This window comes from Carassius gibelio, chromosome A12 (assembly GCF_023724105.1).
Source record: "Carassius gibelio isolate Cgi1373 ecotype wild population from Czech Republic chromosome A12, carGib1.2-hapl.c, whole genome shotgun sequence".
In the NCBI taxonomy this organism is placed as follows: Eukaryota; Metazoa; Chordata; class Actinopteri; order Cypriniformes; family Cyprinidae; genus Carassius; species Carassius gibelio.
Window position 1 is genome coordinate 12,828,308 of NC_068382.1, and position 19,326 is coordinate 12,847,633.

Consider the following 19,326-nt stretch of genomic DNA (forward strand, 5'->3'; position numbering starts at 1 on the left):
AGTCATCTATGTTCTAGTGTACTCTTAAACAATGAAAAAAAAATCATTTTAAGAAATGCATTTAACATGTACAGCGTGTATCTAATGTTGATCACTCTTTAATGCACTGCATATATTTTTATCCAATCAAATGCTCTCTAGAATGAGAAGTCTCCTCCCTCAAAACCTGACTAGCGTGAAGACTAGTATGCAAAAAGCAGCATGGCAAATGTCTGTCCGATCAGACTGTATTCATTAAACAGTGGGTGAACAATACCGGGATAGCCTTTAATAAAAAAATTTTTTGCCTCTGGTTAGTATGTCGTAGGTCAAAGTATATAGAGGATGGCAGATGTATACTGTACCTGCATAATTAAGAATGTAGTTAATACCTGAATACAGTACATATTCTGAAATATTATTTATTATTTATTCAGAAGTTAATTATCACATTTTAAAAACATTTTATTAAGGTCTGACTCTCTTTGCCTCTGGAAAGTGAATGACCGTGATATAACGCAACTGGACTGAACTTCTGCCCTGACTTTCATAACATTGAAACGCAGATGTTTTAAACTTAGATAACTTGTCTTCATTCTTATTGGCTCGCGGAGTGAATACATGCAGCTAGAATGACCAATAAACTACCGCGCCTCGTTGACAGGCTCACTGAAACGATATTGATTGGTCAAAATCTTCAGCCCTGTGGGAATATGGAAATTTGAGGCGGGACTAGTTAAGTAACTTCGTAAATAGGACAGACCACGTGACTCGCGATAAAAAGTTTGAGAATCTAGTGGCGCATCAAATTTTTTGTGAGAGACCGTTTGAAGCGGAAGCTCTGATCTAGCGTCTCCTGTGTCCAGTTTTTCCCAGGTTTTGAGAAACTCATACTGTTTTGAAATGTCTTCAGAAATTCCGGAAATGTTCAAAGCCTTGCTCGAGTACCCTTTCTCTGTCCCTTCGATTGATGACAACGGTAAGAAATTTCACTGTTGGCTCAAAAAGGATAATTGGAAGAGTCAAATTTACCTGAAATCCCTGTACAGTCTGCACAATTGGTATAATGCAGGATTGTTCTTGTGACAGTAGATACTACGACATGCATTTAGTAGATCAAATTCTTTATTTATTTACTTAGCAAAATTATACAATGTATTTATCCTATGTATAGTTTCATTTCATTGGCGGCAAACGTACTGTCATTATAAAAACGACAAAAATTAATTTATTGTGGCACCAAGTAATTGACTAAATCTGTAGAACTAGAACTTTTATTTCAGTTAAATCAAGTAACTTAAGTTATGAAATTATGAAAAATAATATTCTGGGACAGTATGATTCTGTCATTTGTATTAAATACAATCGTGAAATTGGGACTTAAAATGTAAATGTGATGACGCAGATCTTCTTAAATCCTCTTAAATGTTAAAGGTGCAATCGTAAATGAAATGTGCAAACAATACACAAAAATATGTCTACATTGCAGTCTCTGATTGCTACATTGATTTGTAATGTATCTTATTGTCTATATGACATAAAAAATATAAAGCATTAAACATGACCGAGTAACATAAATTTCATATCGCCTGCAGTAAACAAGGCAAGATTCTACACGTGAAAGGCGCGATATTTTTGCTGCTTCGTGATTGGTCCGTGTGTAAACCGTGCGTGCCATGAGTGCACGTGCGAGGTCATGTGCCAAAACCTAACCAGAGAGACTGAATGCGATACGGGCGAGCGGTTCTCCCGCGAGACATGAGCTAATTAGGTACAATGACAAGGCATATTTTTGTTGTTATGCCTGATACTTGTTGTATTAATAATGCTGACTAAGTTAAGTTTAAAAAAAGTGGCCTTTATGGTCACTCGTACTATTAAAGCGATTTTATTTGGAATGAATTGGTAAAAGTGCAAAAGGCATGTGATTTTAAAGCTTTATATGGAATTTATGCCCACACTTAAAGCCCCACTGTTTCAGTGTAATGAATGTATCTATTTGGGTCTCGTGATACATTTTTCTAATATATTTGTGAAAATAAAACCGTTTTGACCGACAACAAATGTGGAGTCAACAAATGTGGAGTCGACGAGCCCTTGCTGTACTACTAACCATAGAGTGACACGCCTCTGTGTCGTCACGCCTAATTAATTATTCATGGAGGACATCGCAACCAACCTATCAGCGTTTAAAAAACGTTTCTTTCCACCCCCTACAAAGGGGCACGGTTTACATGCATAATAAAACACTTCTGCAGCTAACTGGAAAATCGGGTCAAACACAGAAGTCTGAATAGAGAGTTGTCAACCGGCGAGGTCATTTCAGATTAGATTTTTCTTTTTTGAGTACACGAGAAACTGAAAACATTAACACCTATTTCTAGGTTAAACTAGGGATTTCAGGTTGTCTTTAAAGTTACGCTGTTCTTACGCGCGGCACGAAAGCGTCGGTCAAAATGGACGTGGTCCCTGTTTCCGTCACGTTGGACGTAGGCACTGATACTCCAGCTGCTTTTCCAGTAGTTTTAAAGAATATAATGGAAATTCCGCCACCGAATCTTCTAGAAGGCGACGACGGTAAGTGCCTCTGCAGCAGTCGCGCGCTCGCGGTCGGTGCTCGCTGTGCTGCTGAATTATTGTCAAATGCATCATGTATGTTAATATAACAACAGACCAGTAAGCTTTTCTCGTTATGTAAATAGAGATCGTGTTATTTATAACGTGGTTCGAGGAACTTAATATATCACTGTTACATTCTCAAAAACTGTGGAACTCCGTGAATGAATAATTTTTAACGCAAGATCTTTCCATGAGTTAGTAGAACCGGGTCACAATAAAAAAAAAATTTTTTTATCACTGTTTAATGTAGATGCACAAAATTAGCTCCGCCCCTCATGTGTGAACAGCTTCTGAAGGCTGCGCGCTTGTTTTTGTCTGCTGCATTAATTGTCTGGCTCACAAATGTTTGTTTTTGTATGCTGATTTTTTTCTGTCACAAACTGAACTGTAACATTTGAAATAAAAACATTCATTCACTTTAATAATGAATCTCTTCGCAAGAACCGATCTTTGATACAGTGTCTTATTTTCCAAATCTGCAGTTTATTCTGCCTAGTTTTTCTGATGCATATTCCGTTTAGATGCTTAGACTTGCGATTGCAAAAAAAAAAAAAAAAAAAAAAAAAATCTGTTATAATTTCTAACTGCGTTTTTAAATGGCAGAAAATGATAAAGAGAAGCTCTTCGAGGATGTTGACTCTGAAGGGGTCAGTGGAATGGGACCATCAGCTGCCTTAACCCCTGCCATCTGGGAAAAGACCATTCCCTATGATGGCGAGACCTTCCACCTGGAATACATGGATCTGGAGGAGTTTCTCATGGAGAATGGCATTCCTGTCACTGGAGAGGAAGGTCAGAAAAAGGATCCAGAGGAAGAAAACTTACAGCTGACAACTGAAAGATCATCCACGACATCTGCTAGTAAAACTGCCGCAGAAATCTCTCTTATGCCACTCATGGAACTGGATCAGTGTGAGGAGGAAGTGGTCACAATTACGGCATCCAGCTCTAGCTCAACAGACAGCAAATCAGGTCAGCAGAGAAAACAGAACACTGTGTACTTTCGCTCACAACACACTTAACCATTACACAGTCACGCTGTTTATCATGAAGATCTGACTTAAAAACTCAACAGCAATTCAGTGATGTTTAAACCTATTGAACTGAAATAGCAATAAAGTATCAAAGCAATGAATCCAAACTATATTTTGTTCTTATTTCATTATTGGAATTTACTAATTCACTTCTCACCACAGATGAGGACCGTGTGACGCCTGAGCCCATTAATCCAGACGATATTGTGGTAGACATTAACTTCGAGCCGGATCACACAGATCTTGTGCTGTCCAGTATACCTGGAGGTGAACTGTTCGACCCTCGCAAACATCGCTTCTCCGAGGAGGAGCTGAAGCCTCAGCCTATGATCAAGAAGGCAAAGAAAGTGCTTGTGCCTGAGGAACAGAAGGTAAACACACAGTCGCACCTTCCTCAGGGTTATTATAATGAACTAAAACCATTAAAACAAAAAACTGTTAATTGAAATAAAGTAAACTTTTCCTGAAATATCTTTAAATCTAGTTTATTTTAGCTATTTGCTAAGGCATTATATTAACTTAATGTACTCAAATAAATAAAGAATACTATATAGACATTTAAAAAAGAACTGATGACAAACATAACCATATTCTAATACTTTCAAATAAAATGTAAAGCTGAAAATTGATAAGTAAAAACTAATTCAAAATATGAATACTAACTATATTAATATCTCAGTGACACTAAAATAACATAATGTCTGAAATATTACCTTAAGATCGTGTAACAGTATACTTGACTCTAATCGACAACAGCAAGCAAGTTTTTGTGCCTGAGTTCCAAAACTTAATTATACGGTTACACCCTGAATGTAAAGTCAGAATGAGATGTTCTGAAATCTTTGTCAACAAATACGTGAACGTGTTCTGTAAGAAGATATTAACAATTGTGTTTAAAAAAAACCGTGCCATTCGTAAAATAGAGAAGAAAACTTGTTCCCCAACATTTGATTTAATGATTTTGTTTTATTTTTCTCACTATTTCAGGACGAGAAATACTGGCATCGGAGGAAGAAGAACAACATTGCAGCCAAGCGTTCACGAGAAGCCCGGCGGCTGAAAGAGAATCAGATCACAGTACGAGCAGCCTTTCTGGAGCGAGAGAACTCTGCTCTGAGGCAGGAAGTGGCAGAGTTACGCAAGGACTTTGGGCGCTGCAAGAACGTCGTGGCACGCTATGAAGCCACATACGGACCACTGTAAGGGACAAACAATTTGCATATAAACACATAATCAAAAGAGCCCCACAGAGTTAAAACACTGCAACACCTATAGGTGCATTCGTACTCTTACCAATATGGTGATTAACAACCTTCTCTCTTCTTTTTCAAGTGCATCGACTGAAGACATCTAAACAATTATTGATTTATTTGCATTTTTGAAAGGCAAAAAATTAATAATGGTGTGGAATGAAGCGGAGGAAACTGGAGATAAGTGAATATGTGATTAAAACTGTACAGTTAAGTAATGGTCTTAAATCTTTAACAGTCACTTATATCAGCATATCCCTTTCAGTGTGATCTTACTTTATTGCAAAAGCACTGAAAGAGCAACAGCTTTTAAAAGTGTGTTTTGTTGTTGTAATGCACCAGTGTAGAAGAGGCCTTTCCTTACCTGTTCTTGTTTTATAATATCTAAGTAGTTTTAGAGTGTGAAATAATGTGCATTGGAAGTCTCTGGTCTTTATTCATAAAGAATCACTGGCATTGACTTCAATTTACTTTCTTATGTATCTTCAGTTTGTATATCTTCGAATTCTTTGAACAAGTACATCAATTAAAAAAATTTCCTTTGGCAAATTTGGTACAGGGTACCAAGTGGTGCATTTTGAGAAATAAAAGGCTTTTATTGAAATAAGGGGAGAATGTATCACATTAAAACTAAAAATGAAAACAAAACTGTAAAAAGGAAATGTAAATGTTTTGTCATTACTGTCAGTAAGTGCTAGAATTCCGCAGAACCTGTAACTGAAAATATGTGCTCTGTATATTTGCAAAACTTACAAATATTTCGATAGTGTCTTTCATAATAGATCTTCTAAAATCAAAACTTGTTTACTTCATAGTGGTAGTTTGCCATTTCTGGGACTCGTGCAGGTCAGTTTATGTACGGTAATAACGAACTGTACATGTGATGGATCTTGTATCTGCTTAGAACTTAGCAAAACGAGTGAAGTGGTGATATAGGAGTTTTTTCATATGTATCATATGATATATATTTTTTCAGATAACTTCAAATATTTTACAAAAATGGCTTTGCAGTGTGAACCACACCATTCATAGTTTAATATGAACCCATAAGTGTCCTCAGAAGAGTGCTTGTTTATAAAGGACGCTAGTGTTACATATCAGAAACTAAACTCAAACCTCTCGGAAGGGCATCAGCCCCCTGCTTGCAGCTTTCCTGCATTTCAGGTTCATATTTTGTGCAACTTGTCTCTGTCATTTTGAAACCTATTATCTTGTTCCCTCTGTTCATGGTTGTTAAGAGAAAGTTCGGCTGACGTTTATAACCAGGTTTAATTATGCAAAACTCACATGTGTCCTTTTCATGTGTTTTGTGGAAAGTGAAACTGATATGTAACATAATCTTGACCAAAGCTAACTTTGATCGAACACTGAAGAACGCTGTTTTCTTTAACTAGCACAGAATGACTCGTGTTTAATCAAATTTGTGGTCTGTAGAGACTTTTTTTTTTTTTAAGTGCTCTATGGTTTGTCATTTCTCCTCGAGCTTCCTTTCTGAAAAGTGAGATGTGAGATGAGGGACAAGACAATAAAATGCAATGGAGCTTGAAGACTGTTCTGAAAGGAATAGTGACTGTTCCTGATAAGACGTGTTTCTTCTGTTGAACTAGAAGAAAACTCAGTTGCATATATGAGATGTCAACTTTGTTGCAGTAAAGCTTTGTTTTGTCAAATTTGAATGTTTTTCAAATTGTTACTGTTCTTTTGCGAGGATTGAAGTCTTATCAAGCATTTCTTGACTTGTAAATGTTGTCGGTGTCTTGCTTTTTTGTGTTGTACATATTAAAGAATTTAAAAATGTGTCTTGCTGATATGTCAATTTTTTTTAGAAGTAACAGTGCATTTGATAAAAAAAAATATTTGATGTTCAAGAGAATTATGAGTTACAGAAACTCAAATTTCAGATGGGAGAGGAGTGTTGTGTAACAGACAGATGCCCAAAAAAAAAAAAGTTGCATAACACAAAGAGGGCGTGGCTAAAGAAGGCGGAGAGATATGCAGATCTACTGAGCTGACCCAAATAAACTTTTGTCTGAAAAAGAATGCTGCCGTTCTTGGTGCTGTCCACTCTGTGTAGATCTTCAGGAACGATCACATTTCAGTCAAGACTACCTACCATTTAGATACAACTCCCAAAGGGTTGTGAACAGCATATGACTAGCAGGCCTGTACAATCTCCAATCACTTATTGATTATTTTTCTCAAGGCCGTACCCACCATTGTCTGGACCTCGGTATTTTTCCATAAGTTGTAAAATAGTTAACGTTAACTGATAGTAAGTCTGCTTTTGGTACTGTAAGATAACAGATCTTCTCATCTGAGATGCATCAGCGGTAGGTGTGTGCGATATATATCGTCTGCGATGAAATCGTAATTGTTGATGTGCGATTTGACATGATCAAATAATAAATGCGTTTAGAATGACCGCAAAATACAACATATGTAAATGTCTAAATGTAATTCAAGAAAATGTACATATTTATACCACCTCATATATCAATTTCATCTATCATTTCATATATATAAAAAAGTGCCATTGTTATCGTTTTTTTTTTTACAAAAGCTCAATAAACAAAAAGTTAATTAAAAGACTTTTCAACATTTAAAAAAAAAAGACATTTTAGACACCATACTGCCTGTTTTTGCACTATTTTGCCAACATAATTCATTCCAAGCACGGCCAGCTGTATTGCGTGTGCAACATGACGGTGTTTCTTTCCTGAATGAATAATTCGTTTAAATAATTTGGTTCAATCGAAATCAACTCACTTAATAACAGTGATTTGCTGTCATATACTGGCGGTTTTAATTTCACATTTCGATTTTTATAACGTTTTGCGTTTAATATCAAAACAATAAACAAATTCATAAACTATATCTTCTCTATTTCTAGTTTGTAGCGTGGAACATTCATTGCAACATTTAATCTGAATCTCATGTTTAATAATCTGTTATTTTGAAAAATAATTTTTGCTACTACTGCCGCTGACTTGGTTTTAAACCTATATTATTATCCAATTTTAACTATTTAAAATGCACCACTGTAAGTCAGGAAAATCAAACCCCCTACCAATCTCGATTCTGGGACCTCAGTATTAATAAAAACCTGTGTTCAGTCCTGCTTTTATTTAATTGGACCAGGGCTGATCCAAGTTAAAAACAGGTTTTATTCAATATATTCACACGTTGTAGCTGGTTTATGTTGATATATTTTGATACATACAATTTGACGACTGATTCAATGTTGGATTTTGCTGATACAACAATGTGTTTAAAGAAAAGCAATAAGAAGATTGTGCTTATACTAGTAAAATCTGTATCTTTTCTTCCTGTGACGAAGCCACAAGAGTTAAATCAAATGAAATACCAGAGTTTATTGTGTATCAAAATTACAAATAATAAGGAAGATTTTATGCATAAATGCTGGACTTTTAATCATAAATAAGCTCACCAGGCCTCTCATTTTGAAATCTCTATACTACTTCCAGCTGCTGAGTCCAAAGGTTTGTAGTCATAAAATATTCATCCTTACAACCATTTAATCATTTGAAAGTGTAGTCAACAGCCAGGTAAATACTATAAGTACGCAGATGAACCAAATCAAACAGAACAGAATATTCATCACAAATTAAAAAAATTTATTGTAACAGCAAGTCTGATTAACAAAATGGAAAACTCTTGCATGGAAAAAATAGTGACAAAAACATCCCTCTGTTTCTTCACCTCTTCTTGAAGCCGTATTTCTTTCTTTCATAGAAAAGGTCAGTCTTCGAGCTGCCGAGGTTCACGATCTTGGGGCAGCCATCCCTCTGTGTAACAATAAAACAGTTTAACATTTTATTCAGTATGAGATTAAACAGCTGTCCAATGACTGAAGAATTGAATATACTATTACAAATCCTGATACTGGGCAATATAAACAAAAAATATATATATAAATATATACTTAAGTACCAAATGTAAAGCAGATTTACTCACGTCTTTCTCCTGGATGGTGCACTCTTTGCAGTAATATGCATCAGATACTCCAGGACCTCCACAAATAACACAGCGCCCTTGGTAAGAGCCATAGTTGCATTCATCACAAATACGAACTAGTGTACAGGGCCTGACATAAGAGTCACAGATAACGCATTTGCCATCACCTTAAAAAGAAAAGAAATAGACATCTGTTGAGTTAAAGAGTGCAACACTGTAGAGCTTGTGTCAGATATTTGTCTCACTTAACAGCCTCGGAGCTCATGTTAGTTCGGTTTTCAAATGTTTTTATGACACTGTTAACAATCAATTTCTACTCCTGGACGCCATTTATTTTGTATGCACATAAAAGAGTGATTCATTTTCTTTTATCCACATCTGTAAAACAAATACATATAAAACTGAACTGAATATTTGGAGAAAAAAATAATCAATGAAAACAAAAAGTTATATATATATATATATATATATATATATATATATATATATATATATATATATATATATATATAGTTAAAGATTTAAATCAAAAACTTACATTTTTCACATAGTCTTCCAATGGCTGCAAAGGAAGGAAAGATCAAATTAGATTAAATGTAATTCACACTTGATCAAACTGAAAACGTGCAACAAAACAGCAAAAGGATAAAAATTATAACAATACTGCCACTATCTGGTAAAGACGTTGACTACTATCTAAACCAATAAATGTATCGCCTACAACTTTCTTTTTAAATTCTAATATTCATTCACATGATTTTAGCGCTAACTTAGCAACCATTCTCACTGTATTGTTAGCTTCACATTTGTTCCTTAAACAAATATATTAAAAAGGTATTAAACTAATGTATGAACTCTTTAAATCTAGATGTAAGAAACAGAAACATTACCAACTCCAGCCTGTTTCCTGCAAAAAATCAAGTCAGGGTGATGTTTTGCCATTTTGAAAGAACGAGCGCAGAATGCTAGCCACACACTAGCGGCGATGAACTCTGACCTCCCTTCTTCTGGTGATTCGGGCTGAAGGCTCCTCAGATTCTTAGTGCCACCTACTGGACACAGGACAACACTTTACAACACTACATTTTTAAGGTAGACGACGAAAAATCTCATCTGTTCATCTCTATTGTCCATGAAAGACAAAAATACAAGCTCATCTGCACACGGGATTGCACTTCAAGGCGCCTGTGCTCCATTGCAACCAAACTTCTTCATACCGTGACTCTCTCTGTCAAACTGTGGGTCAGTAGTCAAGAAAGTGACTGGCGACTTCAATCCTGCCTCTTTGGCTTTGACTTAAACATGGATCTCAGCACACAACACTGCTTCTCCATCAGCCATCTCCGCTGACTTCACTTTCTCCCACATAGCTTGTCTAACTTGTGGTGGGGGGTCTATTTACTTTCAACACCTGGAAATTCACTTCTCTCTGCAATTACACTTCCTTTGAAGGCCACATGCACCATCACTGCAAAGATGGAGCTCCTGGTAATCCCAGCCAAACCATCAGTTGACCACAACATCTCTGTGAAACTGGGGTCCACAAAGACAGCTAACGTGAAGGTAATGTTTAATGACCAACTGCTAACCACACCATACTCTTACTCTTACTCTTACACACACACACACTCTCTCTCTCTCTCTCTCTCTCTCTCTCTCTTCTAGCTGCTTGCTTTCTTCCATCTAGTTTTCTAATAAACCTGGCATTGTGCATTAGGAATATTGTTAGCTCAATGATGACATGCTTTGTTCCTCTTTTGTAAGTCACTTTGGCTATAAGTATCTGCTAAATGAAATTTAAATCTGTTAAAGATCATAACATGCAGTAGATCACACAGAATTGTGGCTTCTACAGTTGTGACACATAGTACAAACTTGGAGTTACAGTATATCTTCAAATGTTTATATGTTACTGTTACCAATCAATTTTCTCTATTAAAAAAATATGAAATTCAGCTGTAAGCATGTGTGGGGCCAAGCGCAGAAGACACAGCAAATACAGCAAGTACAGTATATACAGCATACACAAAAAGCAGAAGAGTTTACAAGGAATCAATAGTCACCAAGATCATGGTTTTCTGACAAACTCTTCAAAAGTTATTTCCGTTATTTGGATCTCATGACCCGTGGGGTGCACTGTTCCTGAATTTGGCTTGTCCTCCAATAATGGAGCTGATGAATAAAATATTACTTTTTGGACAAAATTTTACAAGATTTGTAAGAGGAGCAACAAAATGATTTAATATCTTTAAAATGGGCAATTCATTTTTTTAAATCGATTATCGGTAAATCATTCAAATCAGTATAAATAATGAAATGTAATAACAGAGAAAACTAATTCTGTACAATGTTTTCAAAAGTTCTGAGTATTTTTATTTAATTAATTTAAATTAAATGTATTAATTTAATTTATTAAATTTATCATTTATTTTTAATTTAATTATTCTTATTTTTTAAATTTTAATTTATTTTTTCCTAAACAAACATATCAGGAACGCTAGATGGTACTATGTTCAAACTTGTCACGTTCCTTCATGTTCTCTATGAACCACACCAAATTTGGTGCTGATGTGTCCAGTTGTTTAAAAGTCATTTTAAAGGGATAGTTCACCCAAAAATCTAAATTATGTCATCAATAACCCTCATGTCGTTCCAAACCCGTGAGACCTCCAGTTATCTTCGGAACACAGTTTAAGATATTTTAGATTTAGTCCGAGAGCTCTCAGTCCCTCCATTGAAGCTGTGTGTACGGTATACTGTCCATGTCCACAAAGGTAAGAAAAACATCATCAAAGTAGTCCATGTGACACCAGAGGGTTAGTTATAATTTGTTGAAGCATCAAAAACACATTTTGGTCCAAGAATAGCAAAAACTACTACTTTATTCAGCATTGTCTTTTTTTTCATCTTAGTAATCATTTCAAATAATGTACTAGTTTTTCACATTTTATGTTTAATATATCAAAACATTATTTATGCATTTGTAATTGCAGTTAAATGCATTCATTTCTTGCATTAACCAGCGTGTAAACATCTAAATGCCACTTCAGATGCAGCTTCTGAGTTGATTTCATTTGCTTTGTAACAGCCCAAATGTTCAGAAGCCTGCATCTCTTATGGTATGGGGTTGCATGAGTGCGTGTGGCATGGGCAGCTTACACATCTGGAAAGGCACCATCAATTCTGAAAGGAATATCCAAGTTCTAGAACAACATATGCTCCCATCCAGACGTCGTCTCTTTCAGGGAAGACCTTGCATTTTCCAACATGACAATGCCAGACCACATACTACATCAATTACAACATCATGGCTGCATAGAAGAAGGATCCGGGTACTGAAATGGCCAGCCTACAGCCCAGATCTTTCACCCATAGAAAACATTTAGCGCATCATAAAGAGGAAGATGAGACAAAGAAGACCTAAGACATTTGAGCAACTAGAAGCATGTATTAGACAAGAATGGGACAACATTCCTATTCCTAAACTTGAAATAGAAACTTGTCTCTCAGTCCCCAGACGTTTGCAGACTGTTATAAAAAGAAGAGGGGATGCCACACAGTGGTAAACATGGCCTTGTCCCAACTTTTTTGAGTTGTGTTGATGCCATGAAATATAAAATCAACTTGATAAATTTTCTCAGTTTCAAAATTTGATATGTCATCTATGTTGCATTCTGAATAAAATATTGAAATTTGAAACTTCCACATCATTGCATTGTTTTTATTCACAATTTGAACAGTGTCCCAACATTTCTGGAATCGGGTTTGTACTAAAATCTGTATCTTTCTTCCTGTGACGAATTAAATACCAGAGAGTTTATTGTGTAGCAAAATCAACAATAATAAGAAAGATTTTAAGCATAAATGCTGGACTTTTAATCAAACTTAAAATACACCAGATCTCTCATTTTGAAATCTCTATACTACGTCCAGCTTCTGCAGCCAAAGGTTGGTAGACAAAATATTCATCTAATCATCTAAAAAAAACAAAAAAACAATATTCATCACAAAATTAAAAGAATTTATTGTAACAACAAGTCTGATTAACAAAATGGAAAACTCTTGCATGGAAAAAATAGTGACAAAAACATCCCTCCGTTTCTTCACCTCTTCTTGAAGCCGTATTTCTTTCTCTCATAGAAAAGGTCAGTCTTCGAGCTGCCGAGGTTCACGATCTTGGGGCAGCCATCCCTCTGTGTAACAATAAAACAGTTTAACATTTTATTCAGTATGAGATTAAACAGCTGTCCAATGACTGAAGAATTGAATATACTATTACTAATCCTGATACTGGGCAATATAGACAAAAATATATATAAATATATACTTAAGTACCAAATGTAAAGCAGATTTACTCACGTCTTTCTCCTGGATGGTGCACTCTTTGCAGTAATATGCATCAGATACTCCAGGACCTCCACAAATAACACAGCGCCCTTGGTAAGAGCCATAGTTGCATTCATCACAAATACGAACTAGTGTACAGGGCCTGACATAAGAGTCACAGATAACGCATTTGCCATCACCTTAAAAAGAAAAGAAATAGACATCTGTTCAGTTAAAGAGTGCAACACTGTAGAACTTGTGTTATATACACAGTGTTCCAAATTATTCTGCGAGTGACATATCAATAGGATTTTGTTACAATAAAGAGTCAGATTTTTGTTTGTTGTTTTTTTTTTTGTTTTTCCCACTTTATTTTGATTTTTTTTTTTTTTCACATAAACAGAGTACATCACACAATTACAGATACCATTGTAATATCACATAAATGTAATCAATTCCGTCTCTTTTGTTCATAGAAAGAACCAAATAGCAAATAGAGACAGAATAAAGTTAATTCTAAGTTATAAAAAAAGGAATAATAAAAAGGAAATATACAATTATGGATCCGTCATATGATGCAACTTACGTCCAAACAGCATTCAGCATGAGAGAATAAAACAATGACATAAGTATAAACAATAAGCAAGAACAGCAACATAAACCAAAAAGTAAAAAGTAAAAAAAAAAAAAAAAAAAAAAAAAAAGGAGAGATGATGAAATAAATAAAAAAATGAGAAGCCATATAAAGCTTGGTCATCCAAAGACATATTCAGGTTAATCTTGCGTGTAAGAAGATTCTTTACTGCCAGAGGGGATATAGACAGGTGTTTAAAACCATTTCACTTCCCTACACAATCTAGAAAAGGGCCCCAAATTTTATAAAAGTTGTCAGAAGACCCCTTTATTGTATGCCTAATTTTTTCTAGTTTGATAAAATGAAAGATATCATTAATCCATGAAGAATGAGTGGGAGGTGTAGGTGATTTCCAATTTATTAAAATTAGGCGTCTCCCCAGAAGAGTAACAAAAGCTACAAAATCAGTCTTATATTTGGGCATGTCAAGTGAAAGAGAAAGAGTACCAAATAGAGCTGTGACAGGCAAAGGTTGGACATAAATTCCAAGAACTTCAGATAATGTTTTAAAGATCAAAGACCAATATTTGTGTAGAGATGGACAAGACCAAAACATATGCGCAGTAGATGCAGGGGCTTGATGACAGCGATCACACATGGGATCTACCTCAGGATATATTTTAGAAAGTCTAACTTTGGTCCAGTGGCTGCGATGAAGGATTTTACACTGCATCAGACCCTGTCTGGCACAGAATGATGAGGAGTGCACACGACTTAGAATCTTTTCCCATTGTTCTTCTGGAATATTTTCTCCTATGTCTTCCTCCCACTGAGATTTAATAGATGCAAGTGAGCTTTCACGTAAGGAGCAGATTTCTTCATAAAAATGTGAGATCATACCCTTCATAACATGAATAGGTTTGAGGAAGGAGTCAATGGGAGTAACACTAGGGAGACTAGGAAACTGAGGGTGCGTGTCCCGAACAAAACTACGAACTTGCAAATATCTAAAAAAATTGTGTTTGGGCATTGCACAGTTTTCCCGTAATTGCTGGAAAGATGCAAATACATTATCTATATAAAAATCCTTCAATGTTATAATACCTAATGCCGACCACTGAGAAAAAGTCCTATCCATTAATGATGGTAAGAAAGCAAAATTTGCTGCTATAGGTGCAGAAATAGAAGAGGTTTGTAAACCAAAGTGGAGTCTGAATTGCCTCCAGATTCTCAATGTAGTTTTAACGATAATATTTTTGGTGTAGGGAGAAGATGAGCATTTAATGGGAGCATGTACTAAGGCTGCTAGCGAAGTAGGCATACATGAGGTAGCTTCCATGGTAAGCCATACAAATGAATCATGTGAAAAATCTTGATTTAACCAGTATTGCATGACCCTAAGATTTGTAGCCCAGTAATAAAACTGAAAGTTAGGTAAAGCCATTCCCCCAAGTATTTTGGGTCTCTGAAGAAAAGCCTTACGAATTCTGGGGATCTTTTTATTCCAAATAAAACCCAAAATTAGAGAATCAATTTGACGAAAAAAATGTTGAGGAAGGAAAATGGGTATGCACTGAAAATAATAAGAGAATTTTGGAAGAATATTCATTTTAACAGAGTTGATTCTTCCAGCCAAGGACAGAGGAAGCAGTGACCAGCGCTCAAAATCTTTCTCCATCTGTAGAAGCAACTTAGAAAAGTTAAATTTAAAAAGGTCTTTAAATGTATCTGTGATGCAAACTCCAAGATAGGTAAATCTATGATGAGAGATCTTAAATGGAAAATTATGTAAAGGGTAATTTCTAGCAGCAGAGTTCAGTGGAAAAATCTCGCTCTTGCTTAGATTTAATTTATAACCAGAAATTGAACCAAAGGACTTTAAGACACCAAGTGCTGTAGGTATTGACCTATCCAAATCTGAAATGTAGAGAAGAAGGTCATCCGCATACAAAGATACCTTTTGTTCTGTACCCATTCTTTTTATGCCCATTATAGAAGAATCAGATCGCAGTGCAATAGAGAGAGGTTCAATAGCAATGGCAAAGAGTAGCGGACTCAGAGGGCATCCCTGGCGAGTGGACCGATGGAGGGGAAAATAACCTGAACGAGTATTATTGGTCCTGACAGAAGCTTGTGGGCCAGAATACAGTAACCTCACCCAAGAGATAAACTTATAACCGAAACCAAATTTTTCTAAAGTGTAAAAAAGATACCTCCACTCCACCCGGTCAAATGCTTTCTCTGCATCTAATGAAATGACAGCCTCTGGGACAACAGAAGAAGAGGGATTGTATACGATATTAAACAGTCTCCTAATATTAAAAAAAGAGTGTCTATTTTTTATAAACCCGGTCTGATCCGGGGAGATAATGGATGGTAAAATGGACTCTAAACGTATTGCCAACAACTTTGATAATATCTTAAAGTCAACATTAAGAAGACTGATCGGGCGGTAAGAAGTGCAATGTAAGGGGTCTTTATTCTTCTTTAATATCAAAGAGATGGAAGCCTGATTAAGTGTCTGGGGGAGCTTGAGTGAATCAAATGATTCAAAATACATGTCAATCATCATGGGGGCCAATTTGTCTAGAAATTTTTTATAAAACTCTACTGGATTGTTTGTTGTTTTTTAAAATCATTTCAGGTAACTGGTATCAATCTCAGACTGGTTTGGTCAATAGTTTGCCAGGGCTTCTTGGGTAAATGGAAACCCTTCTTAAAGAAGTGGTTCCACATTATTAAGCAAGTCACAGTTCTCATGAAATATGGCGAGGAAGAAAGAGCTTCCTGAAGATGAAAAGTATGAAACAATGCAATATCTTATAAAAGGCATCAAAACAAACAATATTTTGCTAAAGTAAACAGAGATTATTGACCTGTCAAAAGATTTGTGAGTGACTCACTGTAGAGCACATAAGATCTTGGTCAGATGAAGATTTATTAAGGAAAGTTTCTGTCAAACAAATGAACTGTATAGTAATGCTAGCTGTAAAAATACCACTGCTGAGCAGCAGACAGGTGTTTGAAGCTCCTGGAGTCTCAAGATCCTCTCCATGCAGACTGACAGTTGTGTTAAAGCTGCGTTTCAGTCACTGCTAACCAAACCTCACATAGAGAAACTCATGAAGACTTGTTTTTAAAGAGTTTTATTCACTTACGAATGCTTCAGTACAATGGATGGTCCAGATAAATGGATTTCTGATAGTTGATGAATGGCCATCCTATTCAAATGAGACTGCAACATCAGCAAGGAGGCGGTGGGTGATGATTTGGGTTGGAATATTGAGATGTGAGATGTAAGGTCATTTTAGGGTGTCAAAATGACTTCTGTAAGATACGTGGAGTTCATAACTGACCATTTTCTGCTGTGGTATAAATTGAAGAATAACGTTCTCGGAAATACAAGATTTTCATGCAGGATGGCACACTATCCCATGCTGCATTAATACCATGGTGCTAAACAGTTTGAAAATGTGTTTCTACAGCCACTGAGTTTGGTTAGCAGTTACTGAAAGGCAGCTTTACACACAATCTCTATTTGCTTTAGCAAAATATTGTTTGTTTTGATGCCTTTTGCAAGACATTGCATTGTTTCATACTTTTCATCTTTAGAAAGCTCTTTCTTCCTCGCCATATTTCATGAGAACTGTGACTTGCCTAATGTGGAACCACCTCTTTAAGAAGGGTTTCCATTTACCTAAGAAGACCTGGCAAACTATTGACCAAACCAGTCTGAGATTGATACCAGTTACCTGAAATGATGTGAAAAACAACACAAACAAAAATCTGACTCTTTATGGTACCAAAATCCCATTGATATGTCACTTGCAGAATAATTTGGAACACAGTGTGTCTCACTTAACAGTCTCGGACCTCATCTTAGTTTAGTTTTTACATGGTTTTTATGACACCGTTAATAATCAATTTCTGCTCCTGAATGCTATTTATCTAACAGTATATGCACATAAAAGAGTGCTTCATTTTCTTTTATCCACATCTGTGAAACAAATAATCGTAGAAATGAACTGAATATGAAAAAAGGTAAAGATTTAAGTCAAAAACTTACATTTTTCACATAGTCTTCCAATAGCTGCAAAGAAAGGAAATATCAAATTAGATTCAATGTAATTCACACTTGATCAAACTGAAAACTTCCAACAAAACAGCAAAAGGATAATATATATATATAACAATACTGACAATATCTGGTGAAGCCGTTAACTCCAACTTTATTTTTAAATTCATTAAATTCATTCACATAATTTTAGTGCTAGCAAACATTCTCACTGTATTGTTAGCTTCACATTTGAATATATTAAACTAAGGTATTAACCCTTTAAATCTAGATGTAAGAAACAGAAACATTACCAACTCCAGCCTGTTTCCTGCAAAAAATCAAGTCAGGGTGATGTTTTGCCATTTTGAAAGAACGAGCGCAGAATGCTAGCCACACACTAGCGGCGATGAACTCTGACCTCCCTTCTTCTGGTGATTCGGGCTGAAGGCTCCTCAGCGTCTTAGTGCCACCTACTGGACACAGGACAACACTTGTATTACAAGGTCAGTTTTTTTAAGGATGAAAAAAAAATGATACTACATTCAAAGTTATATGTATTAGACCAGATAGACAGCTAACGTGAAGGTAATGTTTAACGACCAACTGCTAACCACACCATACTTTTACACACAGACACACACACACACAGGGTTGCCAACTCTCACGCATCTGGCGTGACACTCACGCTAGGACTTCAGCGTGAGATTGATGCTGAAAGTGTGAGAGTCAAGTCAGATGCGTGAGAGTTGGCAACCCTACACACACACACACACACACACACACACTCTCTCTCTCTCTCTCTCTCTCTCTCTCTCTCTCTCTCTCTCTCACTCTCTCTCTCTCTCTCTCTCTCTCTCTCTCTCTCTCTCTCTCTCTCTCTCTCTTCTAGCGGCTTGCTTTCTTCCATCTAGTTATCTAATAAACCTGGCATTGTCCATTATGAATATTGTTAGCTCAATGATGACTTGCTTTGTTCCTCTTTTGTAAGTCACTTTGGCTATAAGTATCTGCTAAATGAAATTTAAATCTGTTAAAGATCATAGCATGCAGTAGATCACACAGAATTGTGACACATATTGCAAACTTGGAGTTATATCTCGAAATGTTTATATGTTAGTGTTAACAATCAATTTTATCTATGTAGAAAAAAAATATATAATAAAAATTAATGCAGATAAAAGAGTGATAATTTCCTTTAGTCAAATATCTGTAAAGTGAAATATCTGTTCAAATCTGTAAAATTGTTGAAATAAATGTATTAAATGTAACATTGGTAAAGCATCAAAATAAAACATTAAAATCCAAAACTTATATTTTTCACACTGTCTTCCAATGGCTGCAAAAAAAGGAAAGATAAAATCAGATTCAACACAATTTACACTTGATCAAACTTAACCAATGCCAAATTCATCTGTAAGCAGCGATGTGGGGCCAAGCACAGAACAAGTACAGTATACACAACAAGCACAAGAATTTACAAGAGAAGTGACATACGCGCACACACACACAAAC

At 35.8% G+C, this 19,326-nt stretch overlaps 3 protein-coding genes across 5 annotated transcripts; 1 reads left to right on the forward strand and 2 right to left on the reverse strand.

The window, feature by feature from the left end:
- Positions 1-756: 756 nt before the first annotated feature.
- Positions 757-6,679, forward strand: LOC128025182 (thyrotroph embryonic factor). Of its 2 annotated transcripts, none has more exons than XM_052611246.1 (5): positions 757-958; positions 3,202-3,570; positions 3,795-4,003; positions 4,620-4,831; positions 4,965-6,679. In XM_052611246.1, exons 1-5 carry the CDS (start codon positions 883-885, stop codon positions 4,984-4,986), a joined length of 888 nt encoding a protein of 295 aa, XP_052467206.1. In that variant the 5' UTR covers positions 757-882; the 3' UTR covers positions 4,987-6,679. The 2 variants fall into 2 exon arrangements, with proteins under 2 accessions (XP_052467206.1, XP_052467205.1); XM_052611245.1 differs by lacking the exon at positions 757-958 and adding an exon at positions 2,076-2,556.
- A 1,817-nt stretch (positions 6,680-8,496) lies between these two features.
- On the reverse strand, positions 8,497-9,901 carry LOC128025183 (PHD finger-like domain-containing protein 5A). The gene is made up of 4 exons (XM_052611247.1): positions 9,748-9,901; positions 9,396-9,419; positions 8,858-9,024; positions 8,497-8,688 (listed from the first exon to the last, which is right to left on the reverse strand). Exons 1-4 carry the CDS (start codon positions 9,797-9,799, stop codon positions 8,599-8,601), a joined length of 333 nt encoding a protein of 110 aa, XP_052467207.1. The 5' UTR covers positions 9,800-9,901; the 3' UTR covers positions 8,497-8,598.
- Positions 9,902-12,549: 2,648 nt separating this feature from the next.
- Positions 12,550-18,271, reverse strand: LOC128025184 (PHD finger-like domain-containing protein 5A). 2 transcript variants are annotated; one of them, XM_052611249.1, is made up of 5 exons: positions 18,126-18,271; positions 17,824-17,847; positions 13,217-13,383; positions 12,965-13,050; positions 12,550-12,834 (listed from the first exon to the last, which is right to left on the reverse strand). In XM_052611249.1, exons 1-5 carry the CDS (start codon positions 18,175-18,177, stop codon positions 12,831-12,833), a joined length of 333 nt encoding a protein of 110 aa, XP_052467209.1. In that variant the 5' UTR covers positions 18,178-18,271; the 3' UTR covers positions 12,550-12,830. The 2 variants fall into 2 exon arrangements, with proteins under 2 accessions (XP_052467209.1, XP_052467208.1); XM_052611248.1 differs by lacking the exon at positions 12,550-12,834 and having other exon boundaries at positions 12,858-13,050; positions 18,126-18,270.
- Positions 18,272-19,326: the final 1,055 nt, after the last annotated feature.

Coding starts and splice junctions, on each gene's coding strand:
- LOC128025183 (XM_052611247.1), bottom strand. CDS start 9,799: ATGGCAAAACATCACCCTGACTTGATTTTTTGCAGGAAACAGGCTGGA. Junction 9,420..9,747: donor CAGGAAACAGGCTGGAGTTG/GTAATGTTTCTG, acceptor CTTCCTTTGCAG/CCATTGGAAGACTATGTGAA. Junction 9,025..9,395: donor TGGAAGACTATGTGAAAAAT/GTAAGTTTTTGA, acceptor TTTCTTTTTAAG/GTGATGGCAAATGCGTTATC.
- LOC128025184 (XM_052611249.1), bottom strand. CDS start 18,177: ATGGCAAAACATCACCCTGACTTGATTTTTTGCAGGAAACAGGCTGGA. Junction 13,384..17,823: donor TGGAAGACTATGTGAAAAAT/GTAAGTTTTTGA, acceptor TTTCTTTTTAAG/GTGATGGCAAATGCGTTATC. Junction 13,051..13,216: donor GCACCATCCAGGAGAAAGAC/GTGAGTAAATCT, acceptor ATTGTTACACAG/AGGGATGGCTGCCCCAAGAT.
- LOC128025182 (XM_052611245.1), top strand. CDS start 2,436: ATGGACGTGGTCCCTGTTTCCGTCACGTTGGACGTAGGCACTGATACT. Junction 3,571..3,794: donor CTCAACAGACAGCAAATCAG/GTCAGCAGAGAA, acceptor TTCTCACCACAG/ATGAGGACCGTGTGACGCCT. Junction 4,004..4,619: donor TTGTGCCTGAGGAACAGAAG/GTAAACACACAG, acceptor TCACTATTTCAG/GACGAGAAATACTGGCATCG.